A 22,299-nucleotide genomic window follows, 5' to 3' on the forward strand; every position below is an offset into this window, starting at 1 on the left:
TTAGCAGAGGGCGGTGTCAATCACCGAGGAGGAAAAGGGACGCGAGAGCGGCATCAAGAAAGCAAAGCACCTCCAATGCTTAGTCACAGACTCTGAACAAGCAGAGCAAAGAGAAAAGCATTCCATACCTTGTGACTGAATGTTGAAAACGTCAGACACGGCTTTCTCCTTGAGGATGAGACCCAGAGCTGCCTGGCATAAAAACTCCTTGGCTGTGGCCTTCCTACTGGGAAACAGTTCTTTGTGGTGCTGAGCGATGAAATCAGTGTGCACGTTCCCAGCCTCAAACTCTGGGTGGCCGGACAGGCTGAGGAGGAAGTCAATGTTGGTGTGCAGTCCGACAATCTGGGAAGAGAATAAAGCCCACGTCCCCAGTGAGTGGGGAAAACGACATGTTCAGAAAATCGTTTCTATGGCATCTGCTCTATGTACGAAGTATTTCCTACTACGGACAACTCTCAAGGAAAATAAAAAACCCACTAAGGTACCACCTGGTGGCAATAGGACCACTTGTAGGAAAAACAAAACAAAACAGAAAAACCCACTTCCCCATCACTATCTATGTGGACTGGACACTTACAACTGCATTTTATGATACACTTTAAAATGTAGTAGCTACATTTGACTCTTTATGATACAGAGGACATAGGAAATGATGTTCTGGTAGGTAGTATGGAGACATCTAATTGACTCGGGCTAGGAAAGTGATAAATGTTAAGAAACTTAAATGAGATTTATTTGCAAGATATTGAAGGCTTGCTGCTCAGAATACTCCCACAAAATAGGAAGACTGCAAACAGAGAATAGGATTGTTACACTGAGAGGGGAGAGGATCAAATGACCTAAAAGGAACTTCCTTCTGACACTAAAATCCGAACTTTACACACTGATATAAAAATGAAAAGGTGGGGTGCCTGGGTGGCTCAGTCCTTAAGTGTCTGCCTTCGGCTCAGGGCGTGATCCCAGAGTTCTGGGATCGAGTCCCACATTGGGCTCCATGCTCCGCTGGGAGCCTGCTTCTTCCTCTCCCACTCCCCCTGCTTGTGTTCCCTCTCTCTCTGGCTGTCTCTCTGTCAAATAAATAAATAAAATCTTTAAAAAAAAAATGAAAAGGTATAAAATGAACCCACATATGCCCAATAAATGGGACCAAGGGTAAAACCAGCTATCCGAGGCTTGGGTTCATTAATTAATTCATCCAGTCATTCATTTAATAGCCATTTACTGAGCACTGTTAGGTGCCAGGCCCTGATCCAGGTACTGGGGACACGATGAGGAACAAAACCTCACTGAGCTTACATTCTAAGGACAGATAACAGACAATATCTATAAACAAATATCTAATATGATGTCAGGCCCTATGAAGAAAAATAAGGCTGGTTAAGGGGATAGAAAAGAGTAAAGGGCCCTATTTTAAATGGGGTGACCTGGTTTTAAGCTCACTACAAAGCTGTAGTAATAAAAACATTATGGTACTGGCACAAAAATAGATACAAAGATCAATGGAACAGAACTGACAGCCCAGAACAAACTCATGCTTATATGGTCAATTAATCTATGACAAAGGAGGCTCAAGAATATACAATGGGAAAGGACCATCTTTTCAATAACTGGTTTTGGGAAAACAGGACAGTTACAGGCAAAAGAACGACACTGGACCACTTTCTCACACCATACACAAAAATAAACTCAAAATGGATGACAGACCTAAATGTGAGACCTGAAACAATAAAACTCCTAAAAGAAAACATAGGCAGTAATCTCTTAGATGTCAGCTTTAGCAACATATTTATAGATATGTCTCCTCAGACAAGGGAAACAAAAACAAAAATAAACTACTGGGACTATACCACACTAAAAAGCTTTTACACAGGGAAGGAAACCATCAACAAAATGAAAAGGTAATGGCAGAAGAATGGGAAAAGATAGTTGCAAATGATATGTCCTGGTAAGGGGCTAATATCCAAAATATATAAAGAACTCCTACAACTCAACGCCAAAAACCCTAATAATCCAATTAAAAAGTGGGCAGAGGACCTGAACAGACTTTTTTCCAAAAAAGACACAGAAATGGCTAACAGACACATGAAAAGATGCTCACCATCACTCATCATGAGGAAAATGCAAATCAAAACCACAATGAGATATCATCTCATACCAGTCAGAATGGCTGGTATAAAAAAGACAAGAAATAATAAGTGTTGGTAAGGACGTGGAGAAAAGGGAATCCTTATGCCCCGTTGGTAGGAAGGTAAATGGGTACAGCCACTGTGGAAAATAGTATGGAGGTTCCCCCCAAAATTAAAAACAGAAATATCATATGATCCAGTAATTCCACTGCTGGCTACTTGCCCAAATGAAATGAAAACACGAATTAGAAAAGATATATGCACCCTATGTTTATTGCAACATGTTTTATGATCGTCAAGATATGGAAGCAACCTCAGTGTCCATCCATAGATGAAGGATAAAGATGTGGTACATACACATAACGGACTACTACTCAGCCCTAACAAAGAATGAAATGTTGCCATTTGTAACAACATGGATGGACCCAGAGGATATTATACTAAGTGAAATAAGTCAAAGATGAGTATCATTTGATTTCACTTACATGTGCAATCTAAAACACAAAGCAAACACACAACAGAAACAGACTCAGAAATAGAGAACCGGTGGCTGCCAGAGGGGAAGGTGGTGAGGGGATAAGGTAAACAGATGAATGGGATCAAGAAGTACAACTTTCCAGTTACAAAATAAACCCGTCACAGGGATAAAAACTACAGCATATGGAATATAGTCAATAATACTGTAATAACTTTGGTGACAGATGGTAGTTACACTTATCGTGGTGAGTCCTGTGTAAGGTATAGAACTGAATCACTCTGTTGTCCACCTAAACTAATATAACATTGTACATCAACTATACTTTAATTAAAAAAAAAAAATGGACGGGCGCCTGGGTGGCTCAGTCCGTTAAACGTCTGATTCTTGGTTTCAGCTCAGGTCATGATCTCAGGGTCATGAGATCAAGCCCTGTGTCGGGGGCAGAGTCTACTGGGGATTCTTTCTCTCTATCTCCCTCTGCCCCTCCCCCTCACTTGTGCTTGTGTGCACTCTTTTTTCTCTCTTTCTCAATAAATAAAATCTTAAAAAAAAAAAGGAGCAGCCTGGGAAGGATTCTGAAGTGAGCAGGAGTTGAGGATGGTGAGGAGGGAGTCCTGTGATCATGTGGGGAAAGAACATTCTGGAAGAGAGAATAGGAACACATGGCTCCACGCTGGGTGTGTCTAAGGAATGGCAAGGAGACCAGTGTAGGTGGGGGATGAGAAGTTTGGTCAAATTAGTGACATATAACACTTCGGATGTCACAGGTTAATAAGAAATTCTTCTATGAAGTGACATCAGTGTGGTCTGGGGCTTACTGTACCAAGGAAATTAATGTGCTACAAAAAAGCAACAAACTCTGTTAAATGGATAAAACTGAATATAATTATTTTCCTCTGGAGAAAATAAAACCAGACTGTAGACCACACTTGTGTAGCTGGCCTTATCTAAGAGGATGAATATGAATTTAATATCAGATTTCACTGAAGTATAACACTGACATTAACAGTTTTAGCCCTGCAATTTTTCTTTTCTAGCTGAATCAAGAAGTCATTAAACTCTATTTTGACCCATGGGAATGTGAAATCAGTTTGTTCCTGACATCTGGGTAATTGGTGGAAATAAGCTGACCAAGGCTGATCAGGCATGACAGACATACTTGGCTGAGGAGATACACAGATCATCAGGGTCCCCAGCATGGCCCCAGGGCACTCACATTGTACTGACGAAGGCTGTACCTCAGTTTCGTCAAGGCCGCCTGGCGATCTGCAGCCCATACGACCAGCTTCGCAATCATGGGGTCATAATGCACCGAAACCTCATCTCCTGAAATTGAAAAACCACAGTAACCGCTCCAAGTCAAAACTCAAAGTGATAAAGTATGGCACGCAAGACATTCTGCTGGGGCTTTATGCTCATTTCACACTTAATCTTCAGGAGCCCTTGGATGATAGACATCATTACTACTGTTTTATTCATGAGGAACTGAGGCTCGCAGAGGTTTAAAAACTACCACAAGTCTGAGGAGAGTATGGCCATCCAAGGGCACCAGGCCCGAAAACTGATCCAATGACACACAGGCCAGCTTTCCCCATCCTATCTTCTTCTGAACCCGCTTTTCCCTTCTCATTTTGGAAGTCAAGTCAAACTGCCTCTACCCTCTCTTGTCACAATCACTTTTGCCCTTAGCATTCCCTTCCCTCCACCCCTCAGTCTCCTCATCAGAAAAATACGGATAATAATCCTACGATCCTGGTGGGTTCTTGGGAGGATAGACAATGGAAGGCCACGTGCCATACCCAGCAGAACCAATAAACAACTAGCAGCCATCACTACTAAGACGGAGTCTTAGAGACAAGAATCTGAACCACACAGCCCGTCAGTTCAGGGCCATGGGCATGAAGACCCAGTTGTAAGCCTGCCCGTTCTACCCGAGCTTCTGGCTGGAGTAGTTAAAACAAACAAACAAACAGAACCACATACGTCTCATGGTTCAAGGTTAAAAATGGTTCAAGTCAAAAGGATGTGGTATGTTATAAAGAATACTGTGCTAGGACCTTTGTGTGATTTCTGGCGGGTCACTTGACCCCTCTGAACCCCAGGATCTTCATCTATAAAATCAAGGGGTTAGATTACACTCCCTTATCCATCAACCACCCACCTATCCACCCCATCACTCACCAACACATACTGAACATTTCTAGGCCCAGGCCTGAGCAAGGCGCTGCAAATATAACATGGAAGAAACTTATAATATAATGGGAAAACTAGACAAGGAGTAAAAGGTTACTGTAAAAACAATATAATAAGGAAAGTGACCAAGGAATACACAAGGGGCTCAGGGAACACAGAAGAGGAGGGTTGGGGAAGCTTCTTGGAGTAGATAAGAATGCCGAGATATGAATCTGGGAAGCCTTCTCGGAATTACACCTCTGCTATCCTGAGCACCTTCAGTAATAAGTTACGCAAAGTTTTGCTTGCCCTGAACAGTCTTTCTTTTCCATTGCGAGTGTTCTCTATTCTCCGTCTAAAGTGTCCTGCTGTTAAGTTCAAAAAATTTACTGACTATTAAATCTTGCTGTGGTTTAGCCAGAGCTCTCAAAAGTCTTCCGATTTGTCCTCCAGAGGTCCTGACCCCTCATTTGGCTTTCAAGACACTGTGATCTGCTCTCAACCTGTACCTCCAGCTGCCCCTCCAACTATTCACCATCCTGACCCCTTTTCTCCAGCCCCACGTTTTCCTAGAGTTCCTCCAACACACCTGGAGTTAGGCTCTCCTTTCTTCACTGTTCTGTGTGCTGTTCAGTCTGCCTACTCAAATGCACTCCACACTTCCTCTTCGAAATGTGTCCCGGCTATACGGGCCTAACATAACCTCTAATCCTGAGAACTGCTTTTCATCACTCACCATCAGGATAACTTCTCTGGCAACTAAAGTCAAGGTGTTAGGAAAGCTCACAGCATGGACTCTGGAGCCAGAGAGACTGGGTCTGAATCTTGGCTCTAAGGGTGACCTTGGGCAAGTCACCTAACTTCTCTGTGCCCTGGTTTCCTCATCTGGGCAGTGATAGTAACACCTACTCGCAGTTCTCACGGTTAAAGCAGCCCATATAAAAAAGTCACCTGGAACAAGGTATACAGTATAGAGTAAATGCTAAATAATTGTTATGACCATTGTTGTTAATCATACGCTATGAGAGCTCTTGCGCTGTTATTTTTTTATTTCTCTTTATCTCTTTTATTATTGTTTAGCTTGCACTGAATTTATATATTAATTCTCCAGCTTGACTTTAAGTCCCTTGAAGGCAGAGGGCATTGGGCATAGTGGGGATCAGTGACTTAAATCACTTTCAGAACTAGGCAGAGTAGAAATATAAAACAGCACGCACAAAATGTTTGTTATTTAGGTTTGAACAAGTACTGCTACAGTTCAACAAAGGGCGTGTTGTTTAAAAATACTAGCTATTTTTTTTAAATAACTACTCCAGAAAGAAAAATAAAGATTAATGAGAAATCAATTAAGTCCTTTACTCTAAAACATCCTCAACATTTCCACAAGACACAGGGAAAAGACACCATCTGGAAATAATCACGGAAAGTTCAAAAAGACCAAGACTTTTCATTTTATTTCACTTCACCTTGTCTCACTCCAGTTTCAATCCTAGTGCAAAGGTCTGCCTGAGGGGTGGAGAGATGCACCAACGGCCCGGCCCCGGGCATGAAGTTATTGTCAGGATCTTCTGCATATATTCTCGCCTCAAAGGCATGGCCCTGCAGACTTATTTCTTCCTGGCTCAAGGGAATCTTCTCTCCTGCTGCAATCTGGTAAAAGAAGATGTGCTTCTATGAAAATCCCCCTTATAGAACCTGTGAGACTTGGGAAGTTGATGGTCTTGCCTTTTTTCCATGGAAAATGTACATTTGGGCTTTATAACGAAGCCAAATAAAAACTATTATTTTATCCACCTCCCTGAGTTTGAGGCAAAAACAAAAATAGGTTAAAAAACAAATGCAGCTTGGAATTAATGTATTAATTACAATGGGTTTCTAGAGTTTTTAAGTAGAAAAAGCAGGTGAACTGATGACTAACTTATAAAGATCAGTGTTTTTTCAATGTAATTACAATTAAAATTTCTTACTGGCAAGATAATCTGTTTTCATTTAAAACATCAGTGCTCAGTTACCAAACCAATCTTTTTTTTTATAGTTATTAGCTGGTGTTTCGGACTACACTCAGAGCTATGGCTAAAGTGTGGCATTCGTCATCTTTGTTAACCCTTTTTTTTTTTTAAGTTTATTTAAGTTAATTTCTACACCCAATGTGGGGCTCAAACTCACTACCCTGACATTAAAAGTCACACGCTCTATCGACTGAGCCAACCAGGCGCCCCCATCTTTGTCACCTGCATCACAAGTGAGTGATAAAGCAATACAAGAAGAGGAACATGATGGTTTTCCAATTTTGTTATGTTAACTCCTATCGCGTGACGCCAGGTTACAAACAGGATGACCATCATTGTTTACCATTACTACAGTTATGCTGAGTACTGTGTACCAATACGAAGCTCTCTCTCCGACTAGTATAATTTGGAAAAGGCTCTTGGAGGACACGCTGTCACTCTCTCTCTCTACTCTCTCCTTAAGTTTTCCTCCAAGATGAGAAAAGGACAAACTGAGAAAGGAAAAGATACAGGGGAAGAAACTACGTAATTGAGCACCACTTGGAACTAAGCAGGTAAGCACGAAACAGAGGTAAAGGCGTCATCTCTTTAAAAATCTGTAGATAAGAAAAATCAGGAACCATAGCAATTAAGAGTGAAAGGAAAATGGACTACACTGAATGCCTTTATGATGTGGTGTTTCAAACCACAGACTCTGCAGCCCTACTGCCCAGGTTCAAATTCTGTCTATACTTACTCTGTTCTGGGCATGTTTCTTAACCTCTTGATGCTTCAGAGAAAAGTGCATACAGTAAGCACTACACAAGTGCAGCTATTGTCATTACATTCTTATCCTTTATAATGAAATACTTTTTAATGTTCTAATAAAGAATTCTATTTGTCTTGATAGAAACAAGGAAAAGAAGGACCATGTGTCCGTATTTCAAGATGTGACCTTACTTCTGACTGTATAGCCCCATTTCAACCTGGCTTATCTTTGCCTATTTTCCTCTCAGGTTGGCTTCTATCTGGGTTCAGGAAAGACAGGCCCCAACCATGCCTTGGAATTTTGTGCCACGTGAGTTCGCCCAGGCTTAGACACTGACTCTTTGGAACTCCTGGACCCTGGATGTTTCCCCAGCTTCCCCCGGACATGGCTCCCCATGTGCGTCTGCAGCCGAGATGCTGACATTACTGCAGCCTCATTCTAGGGAGCCCTCGACTCCAGAGGCTGGTCCTGGAGCTTGAACTCTTAACTCACCAAATGGCGAGGCCCCTTGTTTTACCTCTGCCTGGAAGCCAGACTCCAAAATGTCTTGAACATTGTAAATGAGGTCCAGTGGTATCCATCAGTTCTAGAATTCCTCCCCAGATAAGAAAAGCCTACTTCTCTTTTTAAAGGGCCTTCAAAGCTCTTGCAATTTCTTGAGATGAAGAAATAAAAGTCTACTGGTTCCCCTTATGTCCAAAGCTTTCTCTTTCCTTCCCTAGAAACCTTTTATCCATCATGATTTCCAAAATTCTGGACTCCTGGGGCGCAGGAGGGCATAGTCAGTTAAGCATCCAACTCTTGGTTTCAGCTCAAGTCGAGATCTCTGGGTCGTGAGATTGAGCCCTGCACCGACTGGGCTCTGCACTCACTGTGGAGTCTGCTTGAGACTCTCCCTCTCCCTCTGCCCCTCCCACCACCTCTAAAAATCAATCAATCAATCAAAAAAAATTCTGGACTCTCTCAGCTACTGCTTCAGAAAAGAAAAATGTCCCCCCTTTCCTTGAATTCTGGAAACAGAAGCACTCTTTCCAAAACTTTCTAAATCTGCTACAATTTTCCCATCACTTACTAACACTTACTAGCCTGATGTGCTTGGTTTTCATTAGCTCCCAAGGCTACAGAGGCCTCAAAGAATCTTATGGTTCAATTAAAACCACCAATCATCCCCAAGGAACCAGCAAAGGGAACATCATATTATTGTCCACAGACGTTCTGAAAAGACAGAATTATCAAAATCAAGACTTTAGCATCACAACACACAAAAATATTTAGATTCAGAATATATAGAGAACCAAGAATTCTACAGGAATCAAAAGTATTTATAGTACTTAAACATGTTCTTCATATTAAAAAAGGCTATAAAATCAATTGTTTTCAATAATGAGAGTAAAACAGACTAAGATATTATTCTTATTTGAAGGAATATGCTTTGTGGAACTCTAGTTCAGGCCAGTGCTTCTCAAACTATTTATAACAAAGGAACAATTATAGACTTACACTTTTGTAACATACAGTTACATTGACATATCATAGCAATGTCAAAAATGCTATAAAAATTTCTAAACACTTATTCTGAATGGGCTATACTTATCCTACCACAGGCCAGCAACAGTGTGTAAGTCAGCACTTTTCATGTGGTTCACTCAATTGGTCTAGACCATTACCAGCTCTTCCTTAGATCATTTCACTGGAGCTAGCATCTGTCCTGCCTCTAAAATCAAATGATGGCCCAGCCCAGAATAATGTGGCCTCAGGTACAGCACGAGGCTTTGATGTTGAGATAATGTGGTCACAAGAAAGCCTAAGTGGCAGCAGCTTACCTGCCCCTCGCCTGAGGCTGCCCCATGCCGAAGAGAAATGATGGTAAGTGACTGGTTAGAAATCTGAGTCCATAAAGTGACAATAATGTCACAGCAACAAATGAAATATCATCTTTAACTTCCCATTTTCCTGTCCTCATGACAACCACCAAGAATTGAACCCTTGTCCAAAGTGAGGAGGCTAGCAGGCAATATATTCCCAAGACTGATCTTTAACAGAAAAAAATATTCCTACCCGAAGTTGCCACTCCACCAAGTCAGTTCCTGTGATCATCTCAGTAACAGGATGTTCCACTTGCAGCCTTGTGTTCATTTCCATGAAGAAGAAATTGTGCTTTGAGTCCATAATAAACTCCACAGTTCCTAAAAGATAAAATACAACAGTCACATTTCAGTAGTATATAATCAGTAGAAATCCAAATTTCCTATGATGTATCACATCAACTTTTTATTAATACATTTTTAAATATTTAAAATATTATAATATATAAATTTAAATATTTTATTTTAATTCAATTAATTAACATATAGTGTATTATTAGTTTCAGAGGTAGAGTTCAGTGATTCATCAGTTGTATATAAGGTATATACAACTCATTCCAACACGTGCACCCCTTAAAGTCCATCACCCAGTTACCCCATCCCCCCACCCACCTCCCCTCCAACAGCCCTCAGTTTCCTATAGTTAAGAGTCTCTTATGGCTTGTCTCCCGAAACCAGTGAGAGAAACAAATCACATCAACTTTTAATGTTACCTCCATTCAGTGGTAAACATTTTGCATTTTGTGAAGAAAATATCTCACATTTTGTAGTAGCAAATGATTCTTTTTTTTTTTTTAAAGATTTTATTTATTTATTTGACAGAGATAGAGACAGCCAGCCAGAGAGGGAACACAAGCAGGGGGAGTGGGAGAGGAAGAAGCAGGCTCATAGCGGAGGAGCCTGATGTGGGGCTCGATCCCATAACGCCGGGATCACGCCCTGAGCCGAAGGCAGACGCTTAACCGCTGTGCCACCCAGGCGCCCCTGTAGTAGCAAATGATTCTTAATAAAAAATAGAGAGCCACATGAAATCTGGTAATAGAAAAGTATGTTTGTTTTGAGCAAATGGTAAGCCCAAGTTATGAGCAGTCTCAACTGCTGCAGCGAGGAGAACATGGCTGGACGATGTGTCACGGCTTCGGTGCACCAAGAGCCCTGGAACCTCACACTGGGACATTCTATCTCACTCTAACCCAGCAGAAAAAATATAATAACATTTTTTCCTCCAGACTGTGGGCTTTGGAGGTCTCCTTTAAAAGTCCTTTTGCCGGTGATCCACTGGAAGATTGCTTAGCAACTAAAGCTATAGCTTTCCCAACTTTATTAAGATATAATTTCATATAATAAAATTTATCCATTTTAAGGAGGGAAGCATGTTGAGTTTCAACTGCAATTGAATACAGTCATAGAACCATCACCACTACCATGAAAATGCAAAACATTTCCATCATCCAAAATGTTCCCTTGTTCCCCTTTGTAGTCGGTCTCTTCCCCAGGTCATTGGCTCCAGGAAATCATAGTTTTTTCTAGAATGTCACATAAATGAAATCATATACTACGTAGTGTTTCGTGTTTGAGTTTTTTTCACTTAGTTGAAAGTTAGTTCCATATAATTTAGACTATATTTCAAACTGTAGGTCATGAGTGCCTTGTAAAAATTTAGGGACGATTTCCAGTTTCTGGTCCATAAGAAGCTAAGAAGTCAGCATTCTAACCTGACAAGAGTAAAAAGCCAAATAAACTGAAAAATCAACAATTTTTCTCAGGATCCATCAGAGATATGAGGTCACAGGGCAAACTGCTGCCCCTTAATCAGAGACAGACAGGCAAATACAGAGATTCACAACTTACTGGAACAGAAACCCATGAACTAAACTTCTAAGGGAACAAGTACCAGAGGAGGAAAAACTGGGCTGTAACTGACGAGTTGCTGGACGCTCAGTGTGGACAACTCTGAGCTGCAAACTCCAAGGACAGCCCCCCATACTTTTGCGTTTTACTTCCAGAAGCTCTATCAGGTCCTCACTGTGAATACTGGAGAAAAATCCCCTTGAGCCTCTAGCAGCGGAAGGGGAAAAGGAATCATGTGAAGTATGCCAGGGTTCTGTTCTGTTCTGAACACGATTTGTCCACAAGGGAACTATTTTACTAGAGCCTAAACTATGGGGGTTTCCTCAGAGCCTAATTAACATAACTGGAAGAAGGAAAATATACAACTCCAGCCATCCTGTCCCCCATAAGTGAATAAATCAAAACAAGCAAAAAACAAACTGAGATGCACTGGGGAAATTCACAGTTCAGGGCACAAGCTCACCAAAAAACTTAGATGTAATCCTAGGACCACAGAACACCTCCCCTTCCCCACGCCAACCACCACACGACTAAAGACCTCTTCACCACATTTCTTTTTACCTGGCACCTCAGTTCTGGCTATCAAGAAAAAAAATCACAAGGCATACGACGAGGCAAAAAACATAGTTTAAGGAGACTGAAAAAGCATCAGAACCTGACTCAGATATGACAGAAATATTGGAATAATCAGACAAAGAACTTAAAAACGTTTTGATTAGTACACTAAGAGCTTTAATGGAAAAAGAAGACAGATGCAAGAGCCCATATGGATAACAGAAGCAGAAACATGGAAATTCAAAGAACGAATCAAAAAGAAATGCTAGAAATCAAAACACTGTAATAGAAATGAAGAATGCCTTTGGTGGGCTCATTGGTAGATTGGACACAGCTAAGGAAAGAATCTCTGACCTTGAAAATATGACAACAGAAACTTCCAAAACTAAAAGCAAAGACAAAAAAGACTGAAAAAAAAAAAAAAACAAACAAACCAGAATATCCAAGAACTGTGGACAACTAGACAAGGTGTAACATATACACATAATAGGAATACCAGAAGAATACAAGAGAAAGTTCCATAAACAATATTTGAAGCAATAATGACTAAGAATTTTCCCAAATTAACGTCAAGACACTGAACCACACCTCTGGAAGGTCAGATGGCACCAAGCAGGATAAATGCCAAAAAACCCTAAACCTAGGCATATTGTTTTCAAAGTACAGAAAATAAAAGGGAATGAATGAATGAATCCTGAAAGAATCTGGGGTGGAGGGGAAACACCTTACCTATAAAGGAGAAAAGATAAGAATCACATATGACTTCTCTTCAGAAACCATACAAACAAGAGGAGCGGAGTGCTACTTCAAGTCCTGAGTGAAGAAAAAATCATCAACTTGGTATCTGTTATCTTGTTATCCTTCCAAATTAAAGAGAAATAAGAACTGCTTCAAATAAACAAAAATTGAGAAAATGTATTGGCAGTAGATCTACCTGCAAGAAATGTTAAAGGAAGTTCTTTAGAGAAAAGGAAAATGACAAAGGTCAATACTCCAAAAAGACATACGAACCTTAACGTGTATGCACCTGAGCAGACAGTGTCAAAACACATGGGATAAAAACTGAGAAATGCAGACAGATGAATCCACAAATACAGCTGGAGATTTTAACACCCCTCTGTCAGAAATGGACAGATCTAGCAGGCACAAAAGTAAAGACATAGTTGAACTCAACAGCACCATCAATAAACTGGATATAATTGAGGTCTATAAACTACTTTATCCAACAATAGCAGATTACATATTCTCAAACTCACATGCAACATTCACCAAGACAGACCACATTCAGGGTCACAGAAAAAACCTTAACAAATTTAAAAGAATAGATACACAATGTTTGCTCTGAAGACCACAATTAAATTAAAAATCAATTAAACTAGAAATCAGGAATAGAAAGATAGCTGGGGAAAAATCCCAAATACTTGCAGATTAAATAACACAGTACTAAGTAACACATGGGTCAAAGAAGAAATCCCAAGTGAGTTTTTAAAATATTTTAAACTAAATGAAAACAGAAATACAACTTTTTAAAATTTAGGAGATGCATTGAAAGCAGTAGCTTAGAGGGAAATTTATAGCACTGAATCCATATATATGAAGAGAAGAAACATCTAAAATTAAGCTTCCATTTTAGGAAACTAGAAAAAGAACAGCAAATTAATTCCAAAATAAGAAAGAGAAAAGAAATAATAGAGTAGAAATCTATGAAATTGAAAACAGAATATCTATGGAGAAAACCAATAAAACCAGAAGTCAATTCTTTGAAAAGATCAATAACATACATAAGCTTCTAGCCAAGTTGTTTAAGAAAAAAAAAGAGACAAATTATTCATATAAGAAATGAAAGAAGGGAAATTACTACTGGTCTTACAGTCGTTAACAGGATATTAAAAGTATGTTATGAAAAAAAAAAAAGTATGTTATGAACAACTCTACGCCCATAAATTTGATAACCTAGATGAAACAGTCCAATTCTTTGAAAGACACAATCTGCCAAGAGTCACACAAGAAAAAATCACTCTGAAACAATCTGAATAGGCCTATATCTACTAAGGAAGTTGAAATGATCATTAATAACTTCCAAAACCTCCAAAATATCCCAGATTGGTTCACTGGTGAGTTCTACTGAACGCTGAAGGTAGAATTTATACCAATTCTCTATAATATCTCCCACAACATAGAAGACAGAATACTTCCTTACTCATTTTATGAGACCAGCATTACCTTAATACCAAAACCAGAGAAAGATCATACAAAAAAAACCTACAAATCAATATCTCTTATGAACATGGATGCGACAGTCCTCAACAAAATATTAGCAAATCAAATCCAACAATGTATAAAAATAAGCATACACCATGACCAAGTGGGATTTATCCCAGGTATGAAGGCTGGTCCAACATTTGAAAAACAATTAATGTAATCCATCACATCAACAAGCTAAAGAAGAATCATATGACTGTATCATTAGATGCAGAAAAAGCATTGGATGAAATCTAATACCTCACTATAATAAAAACTCTCAACAAACTACGAATAGAGAGGAACTTCCTAATTTGATAAAGAAGATTTACAAGAACCCACATTATATTATATTACTATATTATATATTATATTATTATATTATATTGTACTATATATTACATTATATTATATTATATTATATTATATTATATTATATTATATTATATTATATTTAATGGTGAGAAACTAAAAGCTTTCCCACTAAGAAATAAGGGAAGGATGTCCACTCTCACCACTCCTTTTCAACATCATACTGAAAGTCCTAGTAATGCAGTAAGAGAAGAAAAGGAAATAAAAGGTGTATACCTTTGAGAAGGAAGAAATGAAAAAGATGACTTGTCTATGTAGAAAAATACAAAATACAAAAAAATACAAAAGCACTGACAAAAAAATAAAAACAAACTTCCTGGAACTAAAAAGTGATAACATATTAACAACGTTAATATATAAAAGTCAACTGTTTTCCAAATACCAATGATGAACAAATAGAATTTGATATTAAAAACACAATACCATCTACACAAGTACCCCCAAAACGAAATAGGCATAAATCTAACAAAATATGTATTATAAGATCTATATGAGAAAATTATAAAACTCTGATGAAAGAAGTCAAGGAAGAACGAAATGGAGAGATATTCCATGTGCATGGATAGGAAGACTCAACGTTGTTAAGATGTCAGTTCTCCCAACTCCCAAGATGTATAGAGACAACACGATCCCAATTAAAATTCCAGCAAGATATTTTGTGGATATCAAAAAACTGATTCTGGTCTTTTAAAGGGAGAGGCAAAAGACTCAGAACAGCCAATTCAATATTCGCTATTTGAAGGAGAATAACAAAGTTGGAGGACTGACACTGAGTTCAAGATTTATTATAAAGCTATAGTATTCAAAATAATGAAGTACTGGGGAAAGAACAAATAGATCAGGGGAGCAAATAGGCAGCCCAGAAATAGACCTGTATAAATACAGTCAATTGATCTTTGACAAAGGAGCAAAGGCAACACAATGGAGCAAAGACAGTCTTTTAAAAAAATGGTGCTGGAATGGTGTATGGTGCATGTCTACATCAAAAAAAAAAAAAAATCAATCTAGACAGAGATCTTGCATTCTCAGAAAAATTAACTTAAAATGGACCATAGACCTAAATCTAGAACACAAAACCATAAAATTCCTAGAAGACAGCAGGAGAAAACCTAGATGATCTTGGGTATGGTGATGCCTTTTCAGGTACAACAGCAAAGGCACGATTTGTTAAAGAAATAATTGATAAGCCAAGCTTCATTAAAATTAAAAACTTAGGCTCTGCGAAAGATAATGTCAAGAGAATGAGAAGACAAACCACAGACTGGGAGAAAATATTTACAAAAGACACCTCAGATAAAGGACTACTATCCAAAATGTACTAAGGAGTCTTACAACCCAATAATAAGAAAACAAACAAACCAATTTAAAAAATGGGCAAAACACCTGAACAGACCTCACTAACGAAGAAACACAGATGGCAAGTAAGCATATGAGAAGATACTCCAATCATGCAATTAGGGAAATGCAAATTAAAATGAGATACCACTACACACCTATAGAATGGAACACTGATAATACCAAATGCTAGTGAAGACGTGGAGCAACAGGAACTCTCATACACTGCTGGTGAGGACGCATCATGGTACAGCCACTCTGGAAGAAAGCTTGGCAGTTTCTTACAAAACTAAACATACTTTTACCATATGATCCAGCAATTAAACTTCTTGGTGTTTACCTAAATAAACCAAACTACGTCCACACAGAACTCTGCACGTAGATTTTTGTAATAGTTTTATTTACAACTGCCAAACTTAGAAAGCAATCAAAGTGTCCTTCAATAGGTGACAGGATAAGTTGTGGTACATCCAGACAATGGAATATTATTCAACACTAACAGAAATGATCAACCCATGAAAAGACATGGAGGAAACCTAAATGCATATTATTAAGTGAAAGAAGCCAATCTTAAAAGGTTACAAACTGTATGATTCCAACTATATGATCTTCTGGAAAAGGCAGAACTATGGAGGCAACAGAAAGATCAGAGATTGTCAGGAGTTAAAGACAGAAAGGGATAAAGAGCAGAGCACAGAAGCCATTTAAGGCATTGAAAGTACTCTGCATGATACTACAATGGTGGATACATGTCCTTATACATTTTTCCAAATGTATACTACACACCAATGTCATAGAAAGTACAATACCAAGAGTGAACCCTAATGTAAACTATGGATTCTGGGTGATAATGATGTGTCACTGTAGGTTTGTTGATTGTAACAAATGAACCACTCTGGTGTGGGATGCTGATAGTTGGAGAGGCTGTGCAAGTGTGGGGATGGGAACTCTGTACTTTCTGCTCAATTTCCTTATGAACCTAAAAAATTAAAGTTTACTAATTTTAAAAGAGGCAAAAGAAATTATTTTAGTGATTCCATTTTAAAATGGGATAGAAAATATCAAATAGCATTACACATAATTAGGGTAAGTACTGTTTAGTGAATTTTTTTTTCCAAACATACATATATATAGACATAAATACTTATGCGTATATACTGGGTCTCAATGTAAAATATATTTCTGAATGTGGATATAATTTGCTTGAAAGACAATGATTTACAAGTTGTAAGTTTCTTTTGCCTTCTGAACATAAACAAATGATTACTTCTTCCCCTCTATTTAAAGTAAATCTTAGGGGCGCCTGGGTGGCACATCGGTTAAGTGTCTGCCTTCAGCTCAGGGCGTGATCCCAGCGTTATGGGATCGAGCCCCACATCAGGCTCCTCCGCTATGAGCCTGCTTCTTCCTCTCCCACTCCCCCTGCTTGTGTTCCCTCTCTCGCTGGCTGTCTCTATCTCTATCGAATAAATAAATAAAATCTTTAAAAAAAAATAAAGTAAATCTTAGCATACCTGCTCCAACATAATTTACAGCTTTAGCAGCTCTGACTGCAGCTTCTCCAAGCTTTTTTCTTATTTCAGGTTTAATACCAGGCTATGAAAAAATATTTAAAATACATTTCCATTAGTTCTTTGCCCTACTGGAAATTTCCATTAAGATCCAACATTGCATTTCTAGGTATCAAATATTACATTAAAGACATAATAAGGATAAATAGCGAATGCTATACATTTCATCAAGAAACACACCCTACACCACAGTCAACAGCCCCATACCCAAGTTTAATGGTTCTGTTAGTAATTTCTATGAACTGCAGATATTATTCAGCATAATGATGTATCCATCTCCTTTGTACCTACATAAGAACTTTCATGACTATATGTCTAATTACATGTACCAATACAAAAACTATGAATGATAGTTCATAACGATTTTATTTAAAGATGGTAGAGCAACCTGTGCCATGTGCCCAAGAATTATCTTGGAATAATGGTTAACCTTAAGATTCCAAGTTAATAAGAAAGGTTCATTAAAAAAAAATGTAGATCAAAAAGTAGGCAAAGGTTGTAACATTTTAGAACAGTGCTCTACAGACATATATTTAAGCAAACACTGCTTGAAAATAAGGCTTTACTGAAATTGTTGTTGACATTTACTTTGAACGATATCATATACTCTGCAACAGAAAAAATTTGAATACAGTATGAGAACAACAAACTGATTAACCAGAAACCTCAGATCCCTAACTTTTTAGAAGTACCTACAGTAAAAAAAAAAAAAAAAAAAAAAAAAAAAGTATAAAAGCTTGGACAAGAAAGAAGCCTATGGTAGTGGTAGACTCAAAAGAAATGTAAGTCCAAAAAGAGGTAATTCTAGCAGTAGGCCTTGACCCAGAGGACAACCTAAACCAATCAAGAGATAGACCCAAAGAGATGTAAACAATTCCGAGGGGGCAAAAGCTGCCAAATAAGAGCAAATCTCTCTCCTTTACAATAAACCTATATGGCAGGAAGATACTAATGTATTTTAGGGACACCTGAAACAGCAGTTAAAATAAAAGAATCTTCATAAAAAATATATTCAATGAACTAGGCTAATCCGTTCCTCAAACATTCCCATTACAATTTAAAATCTACATGAAAATATTATACAATTGCTCATTATAAATCAGATACAGATCTTCCTCAACTTACAGTGGGTTATGTCCAGATAAACCCATCATAAGTTGAAAATATCGAAGCTGAAAATGCATTTAAATACATGTCACCTACCAAACATCCTAACTTAGCTTAGTCTACCTTAAATGTGTTCAGAACACTTACATTAGCCTACAGTTGGGCAGAATCATCTAACACAACACCTCTTCTATAATAAAGGGCTGAATATCTCATGTAATTTGTTGAATACTGAGTAGAGAGTGTAAGAATGGGTATGGGTAAGAATGATTTTAAGCCTATCAATTGTTTGCCCTCCTGACTGTGTGGCTGAGTGGCTCACTGCTGCTGCCCAGGAGAGTATCATACCATATACAGAGCCCGGGAAAAGATCAAAATTCAAAACAAAGTATTTCTACTAAATACATTCTCACTTTTGCACCACCGTAAAGCCAAAAAATTCTAAGTTGAACCATCATGAAGTCAGGGACAGTCTCTACTTGGATCAGAGTAGATTTTCCTAGATCCCATCCAGAAGGATCATGGCCCTATTGTGCCCTCAGTATGGTAGCCTGAGGATATCAACCCCCTTCTCACCCCCAAAGCACCAGTGGGGCCTTATTATTATACTACCACTGGGAAGCTGGTATTCAGCAGGACTTTGGAGGAGACACTACCTTCACAGATTTCTGATGTGAAAATCAGAGTGACTGAGGTTTGTGTTATAGAGAAGCTTGCAAATTTCTTTACTAGGTCCTTACCCCTGGGGCTTCCTCAATGATCTTCTGATGTCTCCTCTGTACACTACAGTCTCTTTCAAACAAGTACACAGCATTGCCATGGTAGTCACCAAACACCTGGACTTCTACATGCCTATTTAAAAACCCAATCAGAAAGTTTCCATTTGTAGAATAAACATTCTAGGGGAAAAAATTACATACATGAAGTGACTAGGAATTAAGAAAACACAGGAGACTATATTTATGACCTCAGAGTAGGGGCAAGTCACAAGTACAAACTGGCAAGGAAAACACTGACTATCTCACATCAAAATTACAAATTATAGTCACATTTCATGTATTCTCAAAAAGCCAATGAAAACTTTTTTATGATCAGGGGATTTTTATTTTATTTTTTAATTACTTTTTAAAAGATTTATTCATTTATAGAGAGAGAGAGCAAGCGGAGGGAGAGGCAGAGGGAGAGAGAGAATTCTGAAGCAGACTCCCCACTGAGCACGGAGCTGGACACAGGGCTTGATCCCTAGACCCTGAGATCGTGACCTGAACCAAAATCAAGAGTCGGCTGCTTAACCGACTGAGCCATCCAGGAGCCCCATGATCAGGAGATTTTTAAAAATCAACTCTTATGGTCAGATTTTATAAACTCAAGCAGACTAAAAATGACAATGGCTCACCCATAATTAATATAAATCATTAATTTTTTAAAAATATTACTAATATTACATCATAAAAACAAAAATGGCACTTTAATGTTGAATCTAAAAGAGTAAAATTATGAGAAACCATATTAAAAGTAAATGCACAGAACACTTGGGAAAATTAGGGTAACAGACCACTTGGTGAACATGAAAGCATTCTTCTCAGTAGGTTTATTTTGATACGTTCGCTCTGTAGCTCACCTCACATTTTCACCACCAGGATGTAGAAACGAGTGACCAGCAAATGTTTTTTCTGTTGACTTTTTAAAATAAAAATTGTCAAAAAGAAGAAATAATGATAAAAGAAAAACCAGGAAGGGTCTTGTAAATGTACTGTTAGCACAACAGCTCATTTCTGTTCCTTTTATTCACCTCACGAAGCCACTTCATTAAACCACTTGGAAGATTTTAGTTTCTTGATATACCATTTCTACTCAATGTTCAATTTTAGCATTTTCCAACCTGTCTGACACATTCTCTTGACAAAATAATAGAAGCTGATTTTTTCCTTTTGGATCTGCCTGAGTTTTCCTCCTTTTTTCATTTATCTTTAAGCTATTAATACCAAACACTTTTTTGCTATTATTACTCTGGACAAACCGTTGTCTGTGAGATCAATTGAGAAGAGAAAAATTTAGCCTTATTTATTCCTTCTTTAATGCTCTTCCTTTCTTTATGGAGATCCAAATTTCTGACCTGTATCACTTTCCTTCTCTCTGAAAAATTTCTGTTATCATTTCTTGCAAGTCAAGTCTCTGAAGACAATGTCCCTCAACTTTGTTTGTCTGAGGAAGTCTATTTCTCCCTCTGGTTTGAAGGATAATTTCACTGGACACAGAGTTCGACGTTATCTTTTTCTCTTTCGATGCTTTATAAATATTTCATTTCCCCCTATTCTTTCTTAAGCCTGATATATTTCTTACCTCGTTTCTCTATAGGTAAGATGTTCTTATCCCTCATGTTTTTTCTAAGATTTTCTATTGGTCTTTGGTTTCCTGCAGTTTGAATATGATTCAAAAAATGTTTTGATATTTATCCTGCCCGGTGTCCTCTGAGCGTACTAGTTCTGTGGTTTGGTGTTTGTCATTAACTCTGGAACATTTTCAGCCACTATTACTTCAAATATTTCTCCTGCTCCTTTCTTTCTTCTTGTAGTATTCAAATAACACATATGGTTCACTTTTTAAAATTGTCCCACAGACCTTGGATATTATGTTGGTTTTCATTCTTCTTTCTCTTTGCATTTCAGTTTGGGAAGTTTCCACTGACGTATGTTCTAGGTCACAGATTCTTTCCTCAGCGGCGTCCAGTCTACTGAAGAGCCCATCAAATGCATTCTTCATTTCTGTTACATTGTTCTTGATTCCTAGCATTTCCTTTTGACTTTTCTCTCATAGTGTCCATCTCTCTGCTTACATTTCCCAAATGTTCTTGCATGTTGTCTACTCACTCCATTAGAGCCCTTAACATATTAATCAGTTACTTGAAACAACCCTATATCTGTTAATTCCACAATCTGTGGTTCTGACGTTTGTCTCCTTACACCGTGCTTTTTCTTGCCTAAATTTTCGCATGCCTTGTAATTTTTTTTTGTTAAAAGCCAGACATGAGGTATCACTTTACAGTAACTAAGATAAACACAGACCTTTACTGCAACGTTTAACGTGAATCTGGCTAGGATGCTGGGTTTAACGTCTACAGTAGCTGTTGGTACCAGGGGCTTGTTTCCTCTAGTGTCCTTGTTTTGTTTTTCCTGTTGCCTTTGACTAAGAACTCTTCTTAAATAGAGTCTATGTCTTGCAGTTCTTTCAGTTGAAACCCTGTTATTATACTGGGGCCCTGGTGATGTGGTGGAAGGGTGCAGGAGAGAGAAAACATCCTGTGATCTAATGATGAAATCTCAGTCTTCCAGTGAGCCTGTATTCCTGTGTGCTTCAGGCTTCTATGTTCCTGAGCACCATCCGTTTGTATGTATGTATGTGTGTGTATGTGTGTGTTTATTTTTAAAGATTTTATTTATTTATCTGACAGAGAAAGAGAGCACAAGCAGGGCGAGCGGGAAAGGGAGATATTTATTTTTAAAGTAAGCTGTATGACCAGCGTGGAGCTTGAACTCACAACCCTGAGATCAAGAGTCACCTGCTCCCCTGATTGAGCCAGCGAGGTGCACGCAGAAGTGTTTCTTAGCATTTTTTCTCGCGTTATATGAGACAGGAAAGCTAGAGGGGGTTAGAGTTGGCTAACTGCCCTTCCCACAAGACAGAAGAGGTGCTGGCAAAGTTTCCCTTGGAGAGCTGGCTTTTGTTAGGGAGAATAGACCACTCTGGGCCTCTTTCAGATGGTTATTTTTCTCCTCCCTCTGCCCCAAAATGGGATGGAATTTTTCCTGGATTTTCACTGTGAGCAACTGGTGGTGTTCTTAAAGGAAAAACTCATGAAAATTTGG

The 22,299-nt window shown here is 38.5% G+C and overlaps 1 protein-coding gene across 2 annotated transcripts in view; it reads right to left on the reverse strand.

Annotated features, from left to right (window-relative positions):
• MCCC1 (methylcrotonyl-CoA carboxylase subunit 1) overlaps positions 1 to 22,299 on the reverse strand; it is a 58,589-nt gene that overhangs the window by 15,420 nt on the left and 20,870 nt on the right. The window contains exons 8-13 of one of the 2 annotated variants that reach the window (XM_045776602.2): positions 19,174 to 19,285; positions 17,270 to 17,351; positions 9,595 to 9,722; positions 6,246 to 6,429; positions 3,824 to 3,933; positions 129 to 345 (exon numbers count right to left, since the gene is read on the reverse strand). In XM_045776602.2, the coding sequence (XP_045632558.2) occupies positions 129 to 345; positions 3,824 to 3,933; positions 6,246 to 6,429; positions 9,595 to 9,722; positions 17,270 to 17,351; positions 19,174 to 19,285 (833 nt within the window). The remainder of the gene's footprint in view (positions 1 to 128; positions 346 to 3,823; positions 3,934 to 6,245; positions 6,430 to 9,594; positions 9,723 to 17,269; positions 17,352 to 19,173; positions 19,286 to 22,299) is intronic. The other variant, XM_045776603.2, reaches the window with a different exon arrangement.

The sequence above is a fragment of the Ursus americanus genome, chromosome 4 (genome assembly GCF_024610735.1).
Source record: "Ursus americanus isolate L20-20 chromosome 4, mUrsAme1.1.p, whole genome shotgun sequence".
Taxonomy (NCBI): Eukaryota; Metazoa; Chordata; class Mammalia; order Carnivora; family Ursidae; genus Ursus; species Ursus americanus.